The 19,921-nt window shown below is 37.3% G+C and overlaps 4 protein-coding genes across 4 annotated transcripts; 3 read left to right on the forward strand and 1 right to left on the reverse strand.

Moving 5' to 3' along the window:
* Positions 1-356: 356 nt before the first annotated feature.
* On the forward strand, positions 357-9,777 carry LOC143211209 (uncharacterized). The gene is made up of 11 exons (XM_076428671.1): positions 357-6,365; positions 6,835-7,133; positions 7,221-7,274; positions 7,345-7,377; positions 7,476-7,508; positions 7,602-7,634; positions 7,725-7,757; positions 7,834-7,866; positions 8,618-8,738; positions 9,125-9,284; positions 9,371-9,777. The coding sequence occupies exons 1-11, from the start codon at positions 6,357-6,359 to the stop codon at positions 9,748-9,750; spliced, it is 1,188 nt and encodes a 395-aa protein (XP_076284786.1). The 5' UTR covers positions 357-6,356; the 3' UTR covers positions 9,751-9,777.
* LOC143211208 (uncharacterized) lies at positions 3,212-8,081 on the reverse strand. Its single transcript, XM_076428670.1, has 4 exons — positions 3,699-8,081; positions 3,574-3,606; positions 3,395-3,507; positions 3,212-3,310 (listed from the first exon to the last, which is right to left on the reverse strand). The coding sequence occupies exon 1, from the start codon at positions 5,908-5,910 to the stop codon at positions 4,039-4,041; it is 1,872 nt and encodes a 623-aa protein (XP_076284785.1). The 5' UTR covers positions 5,911-8,081; the 3' UTR covers positions 3,212-3,310; positions 3,395-3,507; positions 3,574-3,606; positions 3,699-4,038.
* A 32-nt stretch (positions 9,778-9,809) lies between the features above and the next one.
* Positions 9,810-13,664, forward strand: LOC143211210 (uncharacterized). Its single transcript, XM_076428672.1, has 6 exons — positions 9,810-9,869; positions 9,962-9,994; positions 10,061-10,173; positions 10,258-10,475; positions 10,939-12,282; positions 12,365-13,664. Exons 3-5 carry the CDS (start codon positions 10,158-10,160, stop codon positions 11,038-11,040), a joined length of 336 nt encoding a protein of 111 aa, XP_076284787.1. The 5' UTR covers positions 9,810-9,869; positions 9,962-9,994; positions 10,061-10,157; the 3' UTR covers positions 11,041-12,282; positions 12,365-13,664.
* Positions 13,665-14,573: 909 nt separating this feature from the next.
* LOC143211211 (uncharacterized) lies at positions 14,574-19,915 on the forward strand. The gene is made up of 2 exons (XM_076428674.1): positions 14,574-18,637; positions 19,591-19,915. The coding sequence occupies exons 1-2, from the start codon at positions 18,257-18,259 to the stop codon at positions 19,795-19,797; spliced, it is 588 nt and encodes a 195-aa protein (XP_076284789.1). The 5' UTR covers positions 14,574-18,256; the 3' UTR covers positions 19,798-19,915.
* The last annotated feature ends 6 nt before the right edge of the window (positions 19,916-19,921 follow it).

Consider the following 19,921-nt stretch of genomic DNA (forward strand, 5'->3'; position numbering starts at 1 on the left):
CCGAGTGACCCAGTGACACACATTTCGAAGCAGCAAATGGATTTACGGCTGAATACGTGAGTTTTTAATTCAATCAGTTTCTGCTTCTTCTCTTTTTTTACGATTATCTCGTAAACTAAAGCCGATCGCCAAAAACTCTAAAGAGAAATGTTGTTCGGAATCATGGTCTGGACAACGTATCCAAAGCTCATCGAAATCGGAGAGGATTCACATTATCGAGAAACTCTTGTTCATTGCGATGTCACGGCGTACCACCGACACTCGCTTGCCGGCGCGGCGCGGCGCGGCGGGCCAGGACGCGCTCTGATTGGTCCGTGTTTTTCGTTAATAACTCCTAAACAAAGCCGCAGTTGACATTGGTGCAAAGGAAAATGTCTCTTAGAATGGTCTCAGGGACCACCCCCTTTCGGGATTTTCACGAATTTTGGGACACCCTGTATACGTAATGTATTGTAATGTAATACGTGGTACGTATTTACGGTGACTTTCATTATTATTCCATATTCGGACACTCTTATAAGGACGATAACAATTGTTTAAACAAATACATTTGTATTATTTAAATGATTGGTTAAACAAACCATTTTTATTATTTAAACACACGTTTAAACAAATAGAGTTTCATTATTTGGACGATTCTTTAAACAAGTACATTTGTATTATTTAAACGATTGTTTAAACAAATGCATTTCTATTATTTAAACAAATGTTTAAATCAACAATTTTTTATTACTTAAACGATTGTTTAGACAAACAAATTTTTATTATTTAAACACATGTTTAAACAAATAGATTTTCATTATTTGTACGATTGTTTAAACAAATGCATTTCTATTATTTAAACAAATGTTTAAATCAACAATTTTTTATTACTTAAACGATTGTTTAAACAACAAATTTGTATTATTTAAACAATTTTCGTCAGTTTTTGCAATGAGTAAAAGTCTGTAGAATAAATGGAAATGTCATTGGGTTTCACCATCTTTAGATGACAGTATTATTATAAGCATTGTAAATATACCCAGCTAACCAGGCGTGCCTTGGGCAAGCCGTGCCTAGGGCACAGATCGGCAAATCATTGTCCAATCTACGCTCGGAGGTGCTCAAGTCCTGATTGGCTTAATTTTGGACGACCTCCTGTGCGCGCATATGCCGAGCTAGTGTCGACCGTAGGACCAGGGTTTGGACATGGGCATGAGGTCGGCATCAGGTCGGCACGAATCGGCCGAATGTGCCTTTGTGGCAGCACTGTCGCACTGATGAATATCGTTTTACAGGGCAGCACCGTCAGCGAGCGTAGGTCGCACTAATGTGGCAGATGGCGGCGAAGTAAATCTCTATCGTACCAAATACACGCATTCATTCTCGACAATTCGAAATACCCATACAAATTTTATTTAGTTCTCCTATTTGTTATTTTTTCTAGACTAAGGATCTTTATGCGAAATAAAAATTATCTGCATCGATTACAAGAGACACAAGCTAAAAATTACAATGCCGTACAAATCTCTTTACAGTTCAATTTCAACTAATTTACATTTAAATTTATTGAATACACTTATTTTAATGTAAAATATTAAGAATTTTAAATTTTTATTACTACATATCGCAGGGAGTTGGTGGGTGAAGGGATTCTAAATGAACGAAACAGGAAATAATTAATAAATAGTATATTTTGTAATTTATTTTGATTAGTTTTCTTTATTACTCAACTTAGATTCTTACATATTAGGGATTCGCTGTACATACATAGGCACACCTGGTCCATGGAAATTTCATTACTTCAGAAGCATCTTCTGGTTGGGATTTCTGGTCGAGTCTGGACATATTTTCCTGATTCTGCGCCTCTTCTCCGGAACGGCGTGCTCCTTCAGGGTAACTCGAACATAAACCAAATATAAATGAAACTAATATAAAATATAACTAATATAAACCAAATAAATTTTTACAAACCTTGGCTTGCGCGGACACTGCTCGTTATTTCGCATTAATCTTGCAGTCCATTCATATGCGGGGGAGTCACATGTCCTTGTAGTCAGGTTGCAGAGCTGGAGAGAATACTATTTTAAATAGTAAATAATAAATAATCCTATTTATTTTAAAGTATATGTACAATTTCGAAAATAAAATGATTTATTTGAGGCAGTAATTTTTGCAAATAGTATTTGAAAATAGTATTTTATTTTAGGAATATTGAAAATATTTGGACTTTGTCTTTATATTTTCAATTTCAATTTTAAATAGTATTGCTGAAAATAATGGTTCGCATTCGAGAAACATACACTGTATGCTTATCAACTAGCCTCAGTAGGCACAAGAAATACAATATTCTATTTTGTGTTTCAGATTATTGAAATAGAAATATTTTATTTTGTGGTTCCGATTGTTAAAATGGAAATATTTTATTTTGTGGTTTCGATTATTAAAATGGAAATATTTTATTTTCGAAATCGTATATCTTATAAAAAATACTATTTTCTTTAAGCAAAATAAGGTTGAAAGTATTAAATAGTATTTGAAATATTTGTTTCGCCAAATAATGCCCACCTCTGTCAGGTTGGTAGTTGAGGACGGCTCGGCGCCGCACAGTGGAACCTTTCGTCCAAATCGGAGACAAAATCAAAGAACTTTCGATAGAAATGAGGTAGAGCGATGAAATTTTTTTAAAATTAAAGCTGAAACTTGGCAGAATATGGGAAAATAGGAAGATTATGGTACGAACGTTTTATAACCTTGAGAAAATTCGTTAAACAATTTGTTCACAAAAATCGATTTCTTGTAAAATCCTGAGGTCGTAGACAAATTTTGAGACCAGATTTAAAATCAGCGTGAAAAAATCTACAGGAAATGATGTATGGCATGTTACATAAAAATTTTTTTCTACCCGTGGTATTGCAAAAACCACAATTTTCGTGACATTGTGCAAGTTTGACGATTTTTTTCAAGGTTAAAAAATGTTCGTACCATAATCTCCCTATTTTTCCCATATTCTGCCAAGTTTCAGCTATAATTAAAAAAAATTTCAGCTCTCTATCTCATTTCTATCGGAAGTTCTTTGATTTTGTCTCCGAAATGGACGAAAAGTTCCACTGTGCGCCGTCGCCGTTTTCGTCATCGGGGTAAACGTGGTCATCCTCGTAGTCGCGGCCTGTCCAACATCCGCGAGCATCGGCTCCGGCGATGGCGTCGCGGAGGGTTCGCTTGACGATTGAAGTGCCCGCGCACCCGCTGCTTTGCCTCTTCAAGCGCTGCCTTCCCCGCCGCCGCGAAATCCGTTGTCGTTGGTACCAGGTTGACCGGATCGTAGTCTCTGTAACATTCATGTGATAAATAAATATATTAATCGATGAATTAATAATTAGATTCAACTGAATAAAAGATGTACAATGCTTACCGTGGATGGCCCTCATTATCCGTCTGTAGTACAGTAGGCGGGTCCCACGGATACCCGACCACGTGCGCAACGTCACGACAGTGCCGCGATTCTTCCAGTTATTCCGCTGTTGGCTGTGGAAAATTTATACATTAATATTAATTAATTACAATTATTATATATAACCTCGTGTTACTTACTCCACCTTCTTCTCCAATTGCTGCAGTCTGATACTAAAACAAAGGTTGATAAATTAATACATTTATATTAATTAATTATAATTATTACATGCTAACGATTTCATATATAACCTCGTGTTACTTACTCCTTTTCCTTTTGCACGCGTAACCAATAGATTTCCGCATTACCCTGGAGGTACTATTGACAATGCGTTTTTTTTCAGTGGTATCCCCAGTAGGCCTACTCCACTATACATAAAAAATACTCACGCAAGGACATAAAAGGGTGCAATGTCCTTACGTTTTCTCAGCGTGCGCAAGCACTTTGACAACCCATTGGGATGAGATACCCAATGCGTCATCGCCGTTTGCATGCGTGCTGTTCAGCGGCATTCGATAACATTTTGCCGTGACATCTTGTATACTTACAAAGGTTACATCTGTGCTCAAAGCCGCACATTTAAAAATATCCAAATCCGAAGAGGATTATAATACATCGTAAAATTGATCTATAATTTCAAAACGTCTAACACCTAACGTGTACGCATCTTCGCACGGGTGAATTGATGCGATAATACAAATTGATCCGTCGCGTAAAATGCAGCAGTTGTCGCGATCGTTTTTGGAAAAGCCTAAATTGAAAAATTTAATCATGGAAGCATGGACAGTGGTAGTGGAATAATCACTACATCCCTCCGTGCTACCATGACTTTTTAATTCCGCCATCCTATTTACATACTGTTGGAGGGGTTTACCCGGCGTTCTGATATATCTATTAAAAATGGACATTGTGTTTTCGTACGCAAACGCGGAAAATGAATCTAACGTTCCGAAACGGCTGGCGTCATCCGCCAAATGAAGGAGGCAGTGGACATTATACGATAAGAAAGATGAACCGTAAAATTCTTCGGAAGTAGAAACAAACAATTCCAATGCCGCTTTTGCAAAATTCACATGTTTCTCTATAAGCGAGGGTGAAACTAATATCCTAATCGCGATATGGAGCAACAAAAAATGAGTATACACATTCGTAGCTAATATCCCGTACATTACTACCGGGCCGGTATATAAGAGAAATTGGCGAAACTCGGTCGCTTTAAAAGTTGAATATTCTTCTATTGGCCTCGGGCGTCTAGAAAAATCGGATGGACAGTACTTATCGAGTACTGCCATTCGCGCGGAGATGATAGAAATCATGTTTCGGGACAATCTTGTTTCCTTTGAATAATTACCAGACACCCAGGCGGATAACAATTTCTTTACAATGCCCAGACAAACAAGGTGCATGTATTCGAAGGGAACCTGAGAAACCATTCCCATTTGGAGGGCCGCTAATGGACTATTTCCTTTTTGATGATATTTATCAGGGCTATTGGCATAATCATTATCGCATCGACGATGATGATTGATGCCACGGAAAACCCGACGTTTCCCTATTGTGGTACCGCACAATTTACATTTGGAACAAGGATTAGAAGATAAATGATTTTTGTGATTTAAAATAAAAGCCCGCGCTAGTGCATCCGCAATAAAACATCTCAACTGCACAGGGATTGTTTTACCTTGAAAAATAATGCCTCCTTTCGACATCATCACATTGATGTCGGAGACAAATTTTTTAAGGTAAATATTACAATCCCCGGGTTTATTTGGACCTTTATAGATGCCTACAACCATCGGTTTGCTATTACGCATATTTATGATTCGAATTTGAATTGGCCAAAGCTGAACTTTTTTGTGGGTGTCGATGGTGCACCCGTCAACATGGAAATCTAAAATTAAACGTTCGGGAATGGTTTCGAGGGTTTCACATAAGTATTCTATTATTTTAGACTCTACCCCGAAATGAACATATTCACCAGGCTCCACCACAGACGTGGTGACTCTGGTGCGTGGCGTGGAAAGTAAAGTTCTTGCATCTATTGGCAACTTCCGAAAACACGAATGTTTGTGCAAAACGCGTAATATGTTATTCGCCTGGGTGTGCGATATGTTATTGTCCACGAAACAAGTGGCTAAACTATCGCGAAACGAGGGTTCTGACACAGCGACAGCAGATGGCCGGGCTGTGTCATTGCGCGACGGAATTGACGAAGGAAAAGAACTCGAAGTGCCGGGCATGTCGTGATCAATATCTATGTCGATAGTAGGTTGACGCGAAGACTCGACATTAGAATACGCGAACGAAGACGAGCTGGTGAGAGGAATATCCGGTACACTAACATTAGCGGGGCGTGCTGCTTTTTTACGCGACCTCAACTTTGTTCTTACTACATTCAAAACGCGCCGTTTTTGACTGGAACTCAATTCCCGAAATGGTTTCCGCGGTAACGACGTTCGTAAGCTTTTGCTAGACATTGGCAAAATGAAATCGAATAACCGATATAAAAAAAATATAAATACCTTCCTTTCACGTGCTGGTCAAATCGCGTAATCCAATGAGGAAACCACTAAGCACCTATAAGCTCCTATAAGCACTCACTAGTATCACCTACTGTCGTGAATAGCAATAGAAGCGGTGAATAGCCCGCGAAGAACACGCGAAGCGCGCGTCCAACGAAAACAGGCGAAACGCGCCTCCGCGAAGAACAAGCGAAGCGCGCGTCCAGCGAAAACAGGCGAAATGGGCCTCCCGCGAAGAACAGGTGAAACGCGCGTTCCGCGAAAAAACAGACGAATAACGTCGAGACAAAAGACAATCGAACAACGGCCCACGATTCTGGCATTACTATCTCTGCCGGCAATAGATCCTGAGAAGCGCTCCCGTTCACTTGCGACATAAAAATTCTCCGAACATCAGCATCATGGATAAAGTAAGCTTGAATTTTTAATTTCTACTTGCCGAATTGTTTGATCGTATCGTTGCCATTGTTGCTGGCACTCCTCGTAGACTGCACGTGACACTGTAATGTAATTTAAATTAGATAACTATTGTACATATTTTCATTTGCACAGGAAGCAAGGTAAGTATGTATTACATTTTTTTAACTTACTTCTCATCAACAAATTTGTCAACTACTGACGATATCTTATTTCCTTATTTTCATCACTAGAAGTTGAAAAATTCGTTGACAAGAAGTAAGTTAAAAAAATTAAATACACTTATGTACCTTACTTCCTGTGTAAATGAAAATATAATTATCGACAATACATGTTCAATTAAAATTACATTACAGTGTCTCGCACAGCCTACGAGGAGTGTCAGCGACAATCGTCTGTTTTTTTCTTCCCATTCTTTGTTTAATGATATTAATATTTTCTTTCGATGTTCATACATTTCAGAATCAACAACGTCCAAAAAGGCGGCAACAGTTGCCAGCCAAATATCAAACAGCCTCGGGGGAGGCAGAGCCACCCCGCAAAATATCGCAGAAGCAGCAAAAAAACCCCTCACGCGAGGATATGCTGTTACTGCTGCAGTCCAGTATCGAGTCGTCGGATCCGCAGATGAACATTCAATTCCCGCCAAATCCTCTGATCCAGAATCGTTCCTCCTCGTCCAACAACCCTAAACCTTCCCCACCACTTCCCATCCCCATCCCGACTCCGACACTCCAGGCGCCTCCTCCGCAGCAAGACAGGTGAGAAGCACGAGTTGCACATTTGTTTTAAAATTTAGTAATAATTGTAATTAAATTGTATAGTAAATGGTATCACGTTTGTATTAGTTTTAGTATGACGATATTGCTGCATCTTGTCCAGCAGTTGGGGCAGAGGTTTGAGTAAGTAATACAATAACAATTACAATTGATTGTAATTAATTAATATTAATTTATCAACCTTTTCTTTTAGTATGGGACTGCAGCAGTTGGAGCAGAAGATGAAGTAAGTTACATATGGTTATATTTAATCGTTAGTATGTAATGATTGGAATTAATTAATATTAATTTATTAATTTATCAATTTCTCAACCTTTCTTTCAGTATGGGACTGCAGCAATTAGAGCAGAGGGTGGAGTAAGTGACACGTGGTTATACATACGTATTCGCTAGCATGTAAAATTACAATTAATTAATATTAATTTATCAATTTCTCAATCTTTCTTTCAGTATGGGACTGCAGCAATTGCAGCAGAATGTAGAGTAAGTGACACGTGGTTATATGTATTCGCTAGCATGTAATAATTGTAATTAATTAATATTAATTTATCAATTCATCAACCTTTGTTTTAGTATGGGACTGCAGGAAATCCAGCAAAAAGTTGAGTAAGTAACACGTGGTTATATATAATAATTGTAATTAATTAATATAAATGTAATAATTTAACAACCTTTGTTTTAGAATGAGTACGAAGCAATTGGAGAAGAAGGTGGAGTAAGTAACAACACGTGGTTTTATATACAGGGTGAGTCCGCAGAAACAGAACAACTAAATATCTCCGTTACTTTTCGTTGTACAAAAAAACTTCTTAGGACAAAGTTACACTGTTTGAAGGGCCACGTGTAACGGTGTAAGGGAAAAAATTTTCAAGGTAATTTTTTACAAGATTTCAAGGTCATCCATATTTTTTTAAATGGAATGAGGTATTTTTTAATACATCAATCGATGCAGCTCGACATTCGTTATAAAAAAGTACTAATTTATTTATGTCGAAAAGTAAGTAGTTCACGAGATATTTCGATTTAAATAACTCTAAAACACCATTACTGTCGTAGTAACAATAAGACGTTAGCGTCTACTTGTGTAACGTTTTACTACGACAGTAATGGTGTTTTACAGTTACTCAAATCGAAATATCTCGTGAACTACTAACATTTCGACATACATAGGTTAGTACTTTTTTATAACGAATGTCCAGTTGCATCGATTGATGTATTAAAAAATACCTCATTTCATTTAAAAAAAAATATCAATGACCTTGAAATCTTGTAAAAAAATAACCTTGAAAATTTTTTCCCTCACACCGTTACATGTGGCCCTTCAAACAGTGTAACTTTGTCCTAAGAAGTTTTTTTGTACAACGAAAAGTAACGGAGATATTTAGGTGTTCTGTTTCTGCGGACTCACCCTGTATAATGATTGTAATTAATTAATATTAATGTACGAATTTCTCTACAACCGTCAGGAAAATAACTGGGATGGTACGGGCCGAGTATCTAGGGCAACGACCGCACTGGCTACCGCTAGATTCTCAAGAGGATATCCAAAATTTTGAGAATTGTCCCGATAGCGACTACCACAGTGTCGTAAGTATATTGCAATAAAGGAGAATATTGTGTTATTAACCCTCTTAGTGCCGGGCGAAATAGAGGTGCCTATGCGAGAAAAATTGGCCGAATTTCACAGTTTTACAAGGGTTCGGGAAAATGCTTATAAAAACCAAACGAGAAACGATATTTACATGATTCAAAAAGCTGCGTATTATAGATGAAATACAGAACTAAACAATGACACTAGTTTTTTTGTTAGTTTTTTTTTTCTCCCACAATGCGAATAGTAAAGCGCTACGAGGCGCGGGCCGATATATCGGCTCTGGCACTTCTCGCCAGTGTAGCAGGAGCCGATATATCGGCTCCCGGCACTCAAAAGGTTAAGTTTATGAATATAAAAAGTAATGTTTATTTTTTTTCAGGTTGGGTATTTGCACCAATTAGGAGGGCACTCGTTGCGAGAAGCAGTCAGAGCTTGTTTCGACGATGCCCTCTCCGGCACTGTGGCATTGACGCATACGTGGACGGGCATCCGTGGAACCCGCCCGCTGTATAACACGCGGATAGTGAGGGCCATCTACGGTAAGTATTGCACATCTCTTATTCAGTACAATCTAATTATTAATTTATCGATTATTATATATATTTTATTTAAATGAATGTTACAGAAGCTACGCTCCGGTCAGCCTCCTATCCAAAGGGTACGAAGGCTGATTTCGCGGATGCCGGGAAGGCGGCGCTCAAAGCCGCAAAGCAACGGACACGGCCATCGGCAAGCGTACCCTCCGCCGACGCCCTCGCCGTAACCGACGCCCGAGCATGCTGGACAGGTCGCGACGACGACGACGACGACGACGACGACGGCGACGGCGACGACAACGACAACTCGAACAATAACTGCAACGACGACGACGACCACAATAACAGAAACGGCGACGTTATCGACTACGTCTTGGACCAAAACGACGACGATGCCGTTTTCGAGTACCTCCGTGCCGAAAACGATGACGGTATAGAGTACTTAGAACCGGAGTTCAACGACATGTAACGACCTATAAATAGTGGAGTAGGCCTACTGGGGATACCACTGAAAAAAAAAACGCATTGTCAATAGTACCTCCAGGGTAATGCGGAAATCTATTGGTTACGCGTGCAAACGGAAAAGGAGTAAGTAACACGAGGTTATATATGAAATCGTTAGCATGTAATAATTATAATTAATTAATATAAATGTATTAATTTATCAACCTTTGTTTTAGTATCAGATTGCAGCAATTGGAGAAGAAGGTGGAGTAAGTAACACGAGGTTATATATAATAATTGTAATTAATTAATATTAATGTACAAATTTTCCACAGCCAACAGCGGAATAACTGGGAGAATCGCGGCACTGTCGTGACGTTGCGCACGTGGTCGGGTATCCGTGGGACCCGCCTACTGTACTACAGACGGATAATGAGGGCCATCCACGGTAAGCATTGTACATCTTTTATTCAGTTGAATCTAATTATTAATTCATCGATTAATATATTTATTTATCACATGAATGTTACAGAGACTACGATCCGGTCAACCTGGTACCAACGACGACGGATTTCGCGGCGGCGGGGAAGGCAGCGCACTTCAATCGTCAAGCGAACCTTCCGCGACGCCCTTGCCGTCACCGATGCCCGCGGATGTTGGACAGGCCGCGACTACGAAGATGACCACTTTTACCCCGGTGACAAAAACGGCGACGGCGCCGAGCCGTCCTCAACTACCAACCTGACAGAGGTGGGCATTATTTGGCGAAACAAATATTTCAAATACTATTTAATACTTTCAACCTTATTTTGCTTAAAGAAAATAGTATTTTTTATAAGATATACAGTTTCGAAAATAAAATATTTCCATTTTAACAATCGGAACCACAAAATAAAATATTTCTATTTCAATAATCTGAAACACAAAATAGAATATTGTATTTCTTGTGCCTACTGAGGCTAGTTGATAAGCATACAGTGTATGTTTCTCGAATGCGAACCATTATTTTCAGCAATACTATTTAAAATTGAAATTGAAAATATAAAGACAAAGTCCAAATATTTTCAATATTCCTAAAATAAAATACTATTTTCAAATACTATTTGCAAAAATTACTGCCTCAAATAAATCATTTTATTTTCGAAATTGTACATATACTTTAAAATAAATAGGATTATTTATTATTTACTATTTAAAATAGTATTCTCTCCAGCTCTGCAACCTGACTACAAGGACATGTGACTCCCCCGCATATGAATGGACTGCAAGATTAATGCGAAATAACGAGCAGTGTCCGCGCAAGCCTTTATATTAGTTTCATTTATATTTGGTTTATGTTCGAGTTACCCTGAAGGAGCACGCCGTTCCGGAGAAGAGGCGCAGAATCAGGAAAATATGTCCAGACTCGACCAGAAATCCCAACCAGAAGATGCTTCTGAAGTAATGAAATTTCCATGGACCAGGTGTGCCTATGTATGTACAGCGAATCCCTAATATGTAAGAATCTAAGTTGAGTAATAAAGAAAACTAATCAAAATAAATTACAAAATATACTATTTATTAATTATTTCCTGTTTCGTTCATTTAGAATCCCTTCACCCACCAACTCCCTGCGATATGTAGTAATAAAAATTTAAAATTCTTAATATTTTACATTAAAATAAGTGTATTCAATAAATTTAAATGTAAATTAGTTGAAATTGAACTGTAAAGAGATTTGTACGGCATTGTAATTTTTAGCTTGTGTCTCTTGTAATCGATGCAGATAATTTTTATTTCGCATAAAGATCCTTAGTCTAGAAAAAATAACAAATAGGAGAACTAAATAAAATTTGTATGGGTATTTCGAATTGTTGAGAATGAATGCGTGAATAAAAGGGACAAGTGCTGTGTATTTGGTACGATAGAAATTTACTTCGCCGCCATCTGCCACATTAGTGCGACCTACGCTCGCTGACGGTGCTGCCCTGTAAAACGATATTCATCAGTGCGACAGTGCTGCCACAAAGGCACATTCGGTCGATTCGTGCCGACCTGATGCCGACCTCATGCCCATGTCCAAACCCTGGTCCTACGGTCGACACTAGCTCGGCATATGCGCGCACGGGAGGTCGACCAAATTTAGATTTTTGGTTGGCTGGGTATATATACACAGACTACAGACATTGCATGCAATATGCAATGACTCTGTAGAAAATGCTCTGGTAAGGTAGCGGATTCTATCGAAATGGAACGGTCAGCTAGTGAAATATATGACGTAAACATTTGGAAAAACGGCAGAACCGTAATGCAAATATATCTTCTTCACAAATAAGTATTTTATACTTAATATCGCATAACCTATATGTATAACCTATATAACCTATGTAAACAAATTTATTTATAGATTTCCGAAAGATCCATAATTAAGAAAAAAATGGATGAAACCAATTCATTGTGTGTTTGTCTTAACATTTTGGAAGTGATGGCTTTGTTGTTGTGTACCTGAAGTGTCACGTATACAACCAATAGAAGTAGTGAACGTCCCATGTATTCAAGTAGAAAATGAAAGTGCAAGGTATAAATCTTTTTATAATCAAAACTTGAACTTAGTCTGCGATAGATTAAATTTGTATAATTTCCATATTATTTGTTTTCAGCTTAAATAATGAAATTGCCGATGAAGGTGATAGTTTAGAATCTGCTGCTTGTACCGATGAAGACAATTTATCATTTCAAGAGATACTTTTGAAAAGGAAGAGCAAAAACAACAAACAAACAGAAGACTGCGTATAAAGTTGGAGATTCAAATGAATTATTGAATCGAATTTCATAAGAGAAGCGTGAATGTATCACTACAAGAACTTTAGTTGGAAAGCACTATCAAATTAAAACATTACAACAAACAAACAGAAGATTTAGAGTTAGATCTTTAAAAGAGTTAGATCTTGAACTTTTTAAAATAGTCTTTTGTTTGTTTGATGTAATGTTTTAATTGCAGGTCATAATAGGATAAGATTTAAAGTAAAAAGAACTATTTTATTTTGTAATCAATAATTAAGAATAAAATAAGTGTTTATTGTATTATATGTATTATTCATAAATAAATATTATTAATATTATTATTATTATTAGTATTGATGGCTGGAGCAACGTTGGATGTGAGATTTCCTTAAGATCTATTAGCTTTTATTGTCCTACCATCAAATTTTAACATTTGGACATCTCACATTCAACGTTGCTCCATCCACCAATTCATATTATTGTTCTTACTGTATTTTTTTAAAAATAAAGTAAGTTGTAAAGAAATAAATACAGATTTCATATTATTAACTTCTACATTAAAGTTTAACTTTCTCCAAATTATATTCGACAAAATAAGTTAGCCATATTTAAAATAATAAGAATAAAGTAAAAATGAACGGGTAATGAAATAAAATACATGTACAATGTACACTAGTGGCCAAAATGAAAAAATTTTAAAAACGCCATAACTTTTTTAATATTGAAATATAAAACTTGAAAATTTTTTTGAGAAGTTAGAAGAATTGGTTTGCTACACAACGTGACAAAAATTTTTGAAAAACTTACAATTTGTCGGAATTGCAGAGGAAATACTGAAAGTTATATTTTTCAACTCTTTTATGTGGGCTTATATGGAAAATTTAGAAAACACGTTTCGTTATGGAAAATTTCGAAAACACGTTTCGTAGATTTGTATTAATTAAACATGTTCTGAAAATTTCATCAAAATTGTTGTAATGAGCTACAAATATTTAAAGATGGTAAAAATTGCAGTTTTTCACGATTTTTCGCCTCCAACTTCAGTAATTCTAAGGATTCTTACATCTTTCAATGCCTGTCGTTTCTTTCCGTATCAGCCAATTTCTACGAAACAGTGCATATAACACTGTCCAACAGACAAAAAGTATTTCGATTCCCACTATGCGATTCTTACAGAGTTTTCCGCGCTGATTCCGAATCTGTTTTTCATTTTTTTCCTATACGTCCAGTTTTTGAGAAAATGGAGTTTTAAAAAAAGACATATTTTTCAACTTTAAACAAATATTGTGATGTTATTACAAAAGATATTGAATTGTTCTTTACAGCAAAAGATTCTGTAGACTTTCCCGAATACAGTGATATCCAATATTAATACATTATGATTGTTTAAACATGTTTAAACAATGATTAAAGACGGAGAGACACCACTTTTGCACCAATTTTTGCGGATATTTTCGAATTTATCTCAAAAAATAAGGGTCCAGCGAAAAATTGAACTACATCACGCGAAAGAGCAGACTTTTATCTTGAGAAACCCCCCTTTTAAGTTTACATGGTCGACGTTTTTTTCGAACCAGAAAGCAAAATATCTTCGTCTGATATGAGTTTCCGCCAGTGGCGCTCGGGGCGGGATACGGCGCGGCGCAGCGACGGGATACGGAGCGGCGAACGACCGTTCTGGTGGTGAGCGCCACTGGTGACAACTCATGTCGGGCGAAGATGTTTTGCTTTCTGGTTCGAAAAAAACGTCGACCATGCAAACTTCAAAGGGGGGTTTCTCAAGATAAAAGTCTGCTCTTTCGCGTGATGTAGTTCAATTTTTCGCTGGACCCTTATTTTTTGAGATAAATTCGAAAATATCCGCAAAAATTGGTGCAATAGTGGTGTCTCTCCGTCTTTAATCATTGTTTAAACATGTTTAAACAATCATAATGTATTAATATTGGATATCACTGTTTTCGGGAAAGTCTACAGAATCTTTTGCTGTAAAGAACAATTCAATATCTTTTATAATAACATCACAACATTTGTTTAAAGTTGAAAAATATGTCTTTTTTTAAACTCCATTTTCTCAAAAACTGGACGTATAGGAAAAAAATGAAAAACAGATTCGGAATCAGCGCGGAAAACTCTATAAGAATCGCATAGTGGGAATCGAAATACTTTTTGGCTGTTGGACAGTGTAATTCACACAGATCTACAAAACGTATTTTTTAAATTTCCAATACAGGCCCACATAAAAAAAGTTGTAAAATGCAACTTTTACTATTTTATCTACAATTCCGACCAAATGCAATTTTTGAAAACATTTCTTTTCCTATCCTGTAGTAAACTAATTGCTCTAGCTTCCCAAAAAAGTTCAAATCGCATAGTCCAATATTAACAAAGTTATCGATTTTTTGAGAGCGTCCGAATATTAATGGGAATCACTGTATGTGTACGCTGATATTTGTATGTACATATATTAAAAAGTCTCGTCGTCAAATCCCACAAATGAAGTTCGTTGATGAACTTCAAAGGAAACATTTCAATACTGGCACCGTCTAACTTATGTGATTTGTGGCGTGTTTAGACTTGTTTTCATCAGCAAACTATTAGCAATCGACTTCCATGGCAGCATTGTAGCAAACATTTTATTGCTATTAACACGTTCCGTGCCACGTTAAATCCATTCAAGCTGCATGTACCACTGGAGCCACTGGTGGCACGAAACGCATACATTGTTGTCTCGGCGTTCGATATTATCGTCGTGACGTGTTTCAGCATCAGAAGCAACATTGTAACGAATAGTGTGTTGGCATTTACCAACTAAATCCAATATTATTTCGATTGAAAATGTTTTCCTGAACAAAGTAAGCCCAAAGACGGTATAAATCGGATAATAATACATATAGTTGGGTTGTACAATGTATATGTACTGTCTTTTTGTTGCGCCTTCGGCCGCGCGGCCGTGTCTTATTCTATCTACATACGTTCGCCGCGGGCGAAGCGGCCACAAATACAAGGGTGGTACACGCAACTTGTTCAGCCTCAATAACTTCCGAAGTATGCATTGTATGAAAAAACTTTTTCCAGAAAAATTGTATAGTTTGAAGGGATACACTATGTAATTCATATACTTTTTTGTAAGTGCAGGCATTACGGTGATTTAAAGATCAACTTCGTTTTTTTAAATAGAATATATATTTTTTATACCAAAATATCGAAGAGCGTTAATTTTTTAGTAGAAAGTACCGACCTTTATTAGCCTTAAACCTAATAGTTAACGAATAATTTCACTTTGTTTCTTGTAAAGGGTCTGTACATGATATCAAAATACCGCACAGCAAAGATTTCCGTAACACTCCTTGCTTCTTCTTCAGCTCTCCTCGTTCAAAGCAACTGAATTACGTACCAAATAGATAATAATTTATAGGGGAAAGGCAAAAATTTTTGGTCTCGTAAAGTAAAGAGTAGCCTTCATTTTTGCTGTGATCTTACTGAGATAGTCACGTGTAAACGTTGATGATAACTTCAACAGTGAATCACGAACAGAATAGACGATTACGATTCCATGTTGATAAACATTGTCACGTCAATTCCGCGGTCTTTCGAAAATCTTTGCTGGTATTGAAACTATTACTTGACATATTGCACAGACCCTTTTCAAGAAACACAGTGAAATTATTCAATAATTATTAGGTTTACTGCTAATAAAGGTCAGTACTGTTTTTACTAAAAAATTAACGCTCTTCGATATTTTAGAATAAAAAATATAGCATTCCTTAAAGAAAAACGAAATTGATCTTCAAATCACCGAAACGCCTCCACTTACAAAAAAAGTGTATGAATTACATAATTTCTCTAGAAAAGTTTTTTCATACAATGCATACTTTGGAATTTGGAAGTTATATATTTACGGTCATTGGACGGACGACGCGACGCACACTGTTCGAAAACATCGAAAAGCTGCCCATAGGATCATTTTTCGAAGTAAAGAATTTTGATGAGTTGAGGATCCAACTCATTAGTATATTGTTTGAACAATACTACTCCTGAAGTCTAATTTTTATATATTTAACAAGATATAATAATGATATTAATTTAGGGAATCAATTTTGTAATAAAAATTGAAAATTCAGTGTCGATACATGAATATTTATAAATTGAGAGTTCTATGATGCTATCGAAACTGTATTGATTAACTATATTGAAAATTATATAAATTTCTATGTTTTTACTAATACCGCTAAATTGGTGTTATTAGTAATTATTTTTGTTTCATTTTGAGTGACGCACGGGTCGCGTAAACGCGACGTAAAATATTTAGTAGATTTGTGCTGGAGATCGGGTATCGTATAAAAGTATGTGAATACGATGGGCATTTCATGTCAGTGCATTGATTCAAATGCACAGGATGAGACTTCATATAAATAAATAGATTAAGAAAAGTATTTATCATTTGTGTTACTATTCTCTCTTATATTTGTACACCTTACTATTATAAGAATATAAACTTCTTGTGATGTATGGACATTTGTTTAAAACATTGATGTTTCACTTTGTTGGGAATTGGTATCTCAATGACTGAAAACGCTGGAGAATTCGTTTTTAAACAGTTTTATTAAACAACGCGGAAGGACGATCAGCAGGGGCGAAACAGAAAATCAGTTGCCCACTTAGGGCTCTGGCCCTGGCCCTTTTTAATCAAAATTTAATTTTTTCTTAACGATCGGTTAATTAAAATGCAAATTTAGCATTATATTTGTGATCAGCGACCTCAAAAACCTTAGTACACAGTATTTTTAGAAAGGTTTTTAGTGTTCATCTAGTGTTTTTAATGCTTGGCCAGCTTTTCGGCGTTTTCGAACAGTGTGTAGCGGAGCCCGGGGAAATATTACATTGACAGGAAAGTACCGATATTTTACGGGGTGTTCAAGCTATCCAATCTTTTCGAAAATTTTATCCTTTCGAGATTTTTTAAAATCGCCGCGCATTCGCTAGACATCTTGGACGATGTCTCACAACTGCCTGCAGCAGGGCTGTAGTGGTTCCCTCCGTTGATTGGTCCGAGGCGATCTGGCGCGATTGACAAAAGACGATCGGCAGAGGTTTCGTGGTCGACGTCGATCACGAGGAACGCATTCTCTGCATAGTCGTCCTATAAGTAGGTGTTCGGGTGTTCGTTCCTTTGACCACCTTTGACTGCTGAACTTTCTTCACTTACAGTAAGTACTCTACAAATCCTCGTCCCAAATAAATTTATTAATTGTTTACTCGATAAATATCCAAAATAGCTGACCTATTAATTAATATATAATTGCGAGTTATAATTGAGAGTTCTTTATTTTTCATTATTTTTTTGTGGGACTCTCATCAACATATTCGTGGAACTTTTCTAAGTAATATGATAACAAATATGATATAATTCCGATGATGCTTGTGCAATGAACGATGAAAGTTTCGAGCTTTGAACTGTGTCGGCGCGTAACATTACGATTCTCCGTGTTTTTTCCTTGCGCCCGAAACTTTCTTCTTTCATTACACAAGTAAGTATTATCCTAATTATATTATATTTGGTATCATTTGCATTAGCAAAATGCCACGAATATGTTGGTGAAAGTCAGATTGTTATTGGATTTTAGTAATGGTCTTCCTGGTCTCACATTCACACCGATGTACCCGACCAGAATTATAATTACACTTCTGCCAGATATTTTGGACATTTATCGAGTGACCACTGTACTGTGTGATAATATTTCATTATTTTGTATTTGTTCACAACAAAGATGGAAAAGCTAGCAACATTGTCGGCTGCAGCACCAGCAAATACGGCCTCGACACCGGCAACGACGGCCCCGGCACCGGCAACGACGGCCTCGGCACCGGCAACGACATCGACGGCCTCGGCACCGGCAACGACATCGACGGCCTCGGCACCGGCAACGACATCGACGGCCTCGGTACCGGCAACGACGGTCTCGGTACCGGCAACGACATCGACGGCCCCGGCACCGGCAACGACGGCCCCGATATCGACGGCCTCGGCACCGGCATCGACGGCCTCGGCAACGACGACCCCGATACCGGCGACGACGGCCCCGGCGACGACGGCCCCGGCATCGACGACGACGGCCCCGGGATCGACGGCGCAGAGAAGCGACCTGATGGTGAGTTACGGAAATTACAGTAATTGTGCATAAATGGTTACACCTCACCAAATTTGATAAAACTTATATACGTTCTAAAACTAATGCTTTAATAAACAATTAATTAAATTAAACAATCATCGAAATCGGTGAGTAACCTTTTATGCACAATTATCGAAATTACATAAAGTGACTCGGATTAATATTCGGACTATCTTTAAAAGACGATAACTTTTTAAATATTATACTACACGATTTGAACTTTTTGGGAAGTTAGAGCAATTCGTTTACTACAGGATGTGAAAAGAAATTTTTTCAAAAATTGCTGTTGGTCAGAATTGTAGAGAAAATACGAAACGTTGCATGTTACAACTTTTTTATGTGGGTCCCTATATTGAAAAATTAAAATATACGTTCTGTAAATCTGTGTCGATTATATGTGCTGTGAAAGTTTCATCGAAATCGGTTGATCCGAGAAAAAACGACAGGCATTAGATTTATTGCAGTTAGAGGCCGAAAATCGTAAAAATCTGACATTTTTACCATCTTTAAACGTTTTGATTTTGACGAAATTTTCAGAATATGTTTAATTGCCACAGATCTACGAAACGTACACTTTATATTTTCAATATAAGCCTACACATACATAAAAAAGTTGTAAAATGCAATTTTTAGTATTTTTTCTACAATTTCGATTAATTGCAATTTTTGAAAAAAATTTTGTTCACATCCTGTAGTAAGCCAATTGCTTTAGCTTCCCAAAAAAGTTCAAATCGTATAGTACAATATTTAAAAATTTTTCGTCTTTTTTAGCGAGTCCGGATATTAATCCGAGTTACTTATGTTCCTACTAATAGGCCTGCAGTCTGCAGGCAAGCTAGAGTATTTGAACCCAGTTCAGTGCGAGTGCGGGCACTCGACACGACTCGATATATGTGTTATTTTTAATTATATATTTTTTTAATACTTTTTAGATGTTGGAGAAGCGATTATTGCGCGTGGTGCGCAGCGATATCTACCGCCAGCTAGGCGACCGCGGCCGACGGGGGACACGATTTTTCCGCCGTAGGGGCGGGCGAGCCTTCGGTCGTGGGGGCATACGAGGCTCCGGCCGTGGGAGCGGCGGGAGGGGCAGAGGGGGCCCTATATATAATTATATCAATCTGCAGCCCAATATGTAACTATCATATAAGAGAGAGAATAACTTTTTTATGAATGAACCAAAGGACTTTAGTATCTCTGTAAGGCTAGAAGAATTAGTTGAGTAAACGACGTGTACAAAATATGTTGAAAAAATGCATCTGG

This window comes from Lasioglossum baleicum, chromosome 8 (assembly GCF_051020765.1).
Source record: "Lasioglossum baleicum chromosome 8, iyLasBale1, whole genome shotgun sequence".
In the NCBI taxonomy this organism is placed as follows: Eukaryota; Metazoa; Arthropoda; class Insecta; order Hymenoptera; family Halictidae; genus Lasioglossum; species Lasioglossum baleicum.

Excerpts from the sequence above, each read along its gene's own strand:
- LOC143211208 (XM_076428670.1), bottom strand. The coding sequence starts at position 5,910 with ATGTCTAGCAAAAGCTTACGAACGTCGTTACCGCGGAAACCATTTCGG.
- LOC143211209 (XM_076428671.1), top strand. Across the intron at positions 7,378-7,475 it reads CAGTTGGAGCAGAAGATGAA|TATGGGACTGCAGCAATTAG; the intron begins GTAAGTTACATA and ends CCTTTCTTTCAG. Across the intron at positions 8,739-9,124 it reads ATAGCGACTACCACAGTGTC|GTTGGGTATTTGCACCAATT; the intron begins GTAAGTATATTG and ends ATTTTTTTTCAG.
- LOC143211210 (XM_076428672.1), top strand. Across the intron at positions 10,476-10,938 it reads CAACTACCAACCTGACAGAG|CTCTGCAACCTGACTACAAG; the intron begins GTGGGCATTATT and ends TATTCTCTCCAG.
- LOC143211211 (XM_076428674.1), top strand. The coding sequence starts at position 18,257 with ATGGAAAAGCTAGCAACATTGTCGGCTGCAGCACCAGCAAATACGGCC. Across the intron at positions 18,638-19,590 it reads CGCAGAGAAGCGACCTGATG|ATGTTGGAGAAGCGATTATT; the intron begins GTGAGTTACGGA and ends AATACTTTTTAG.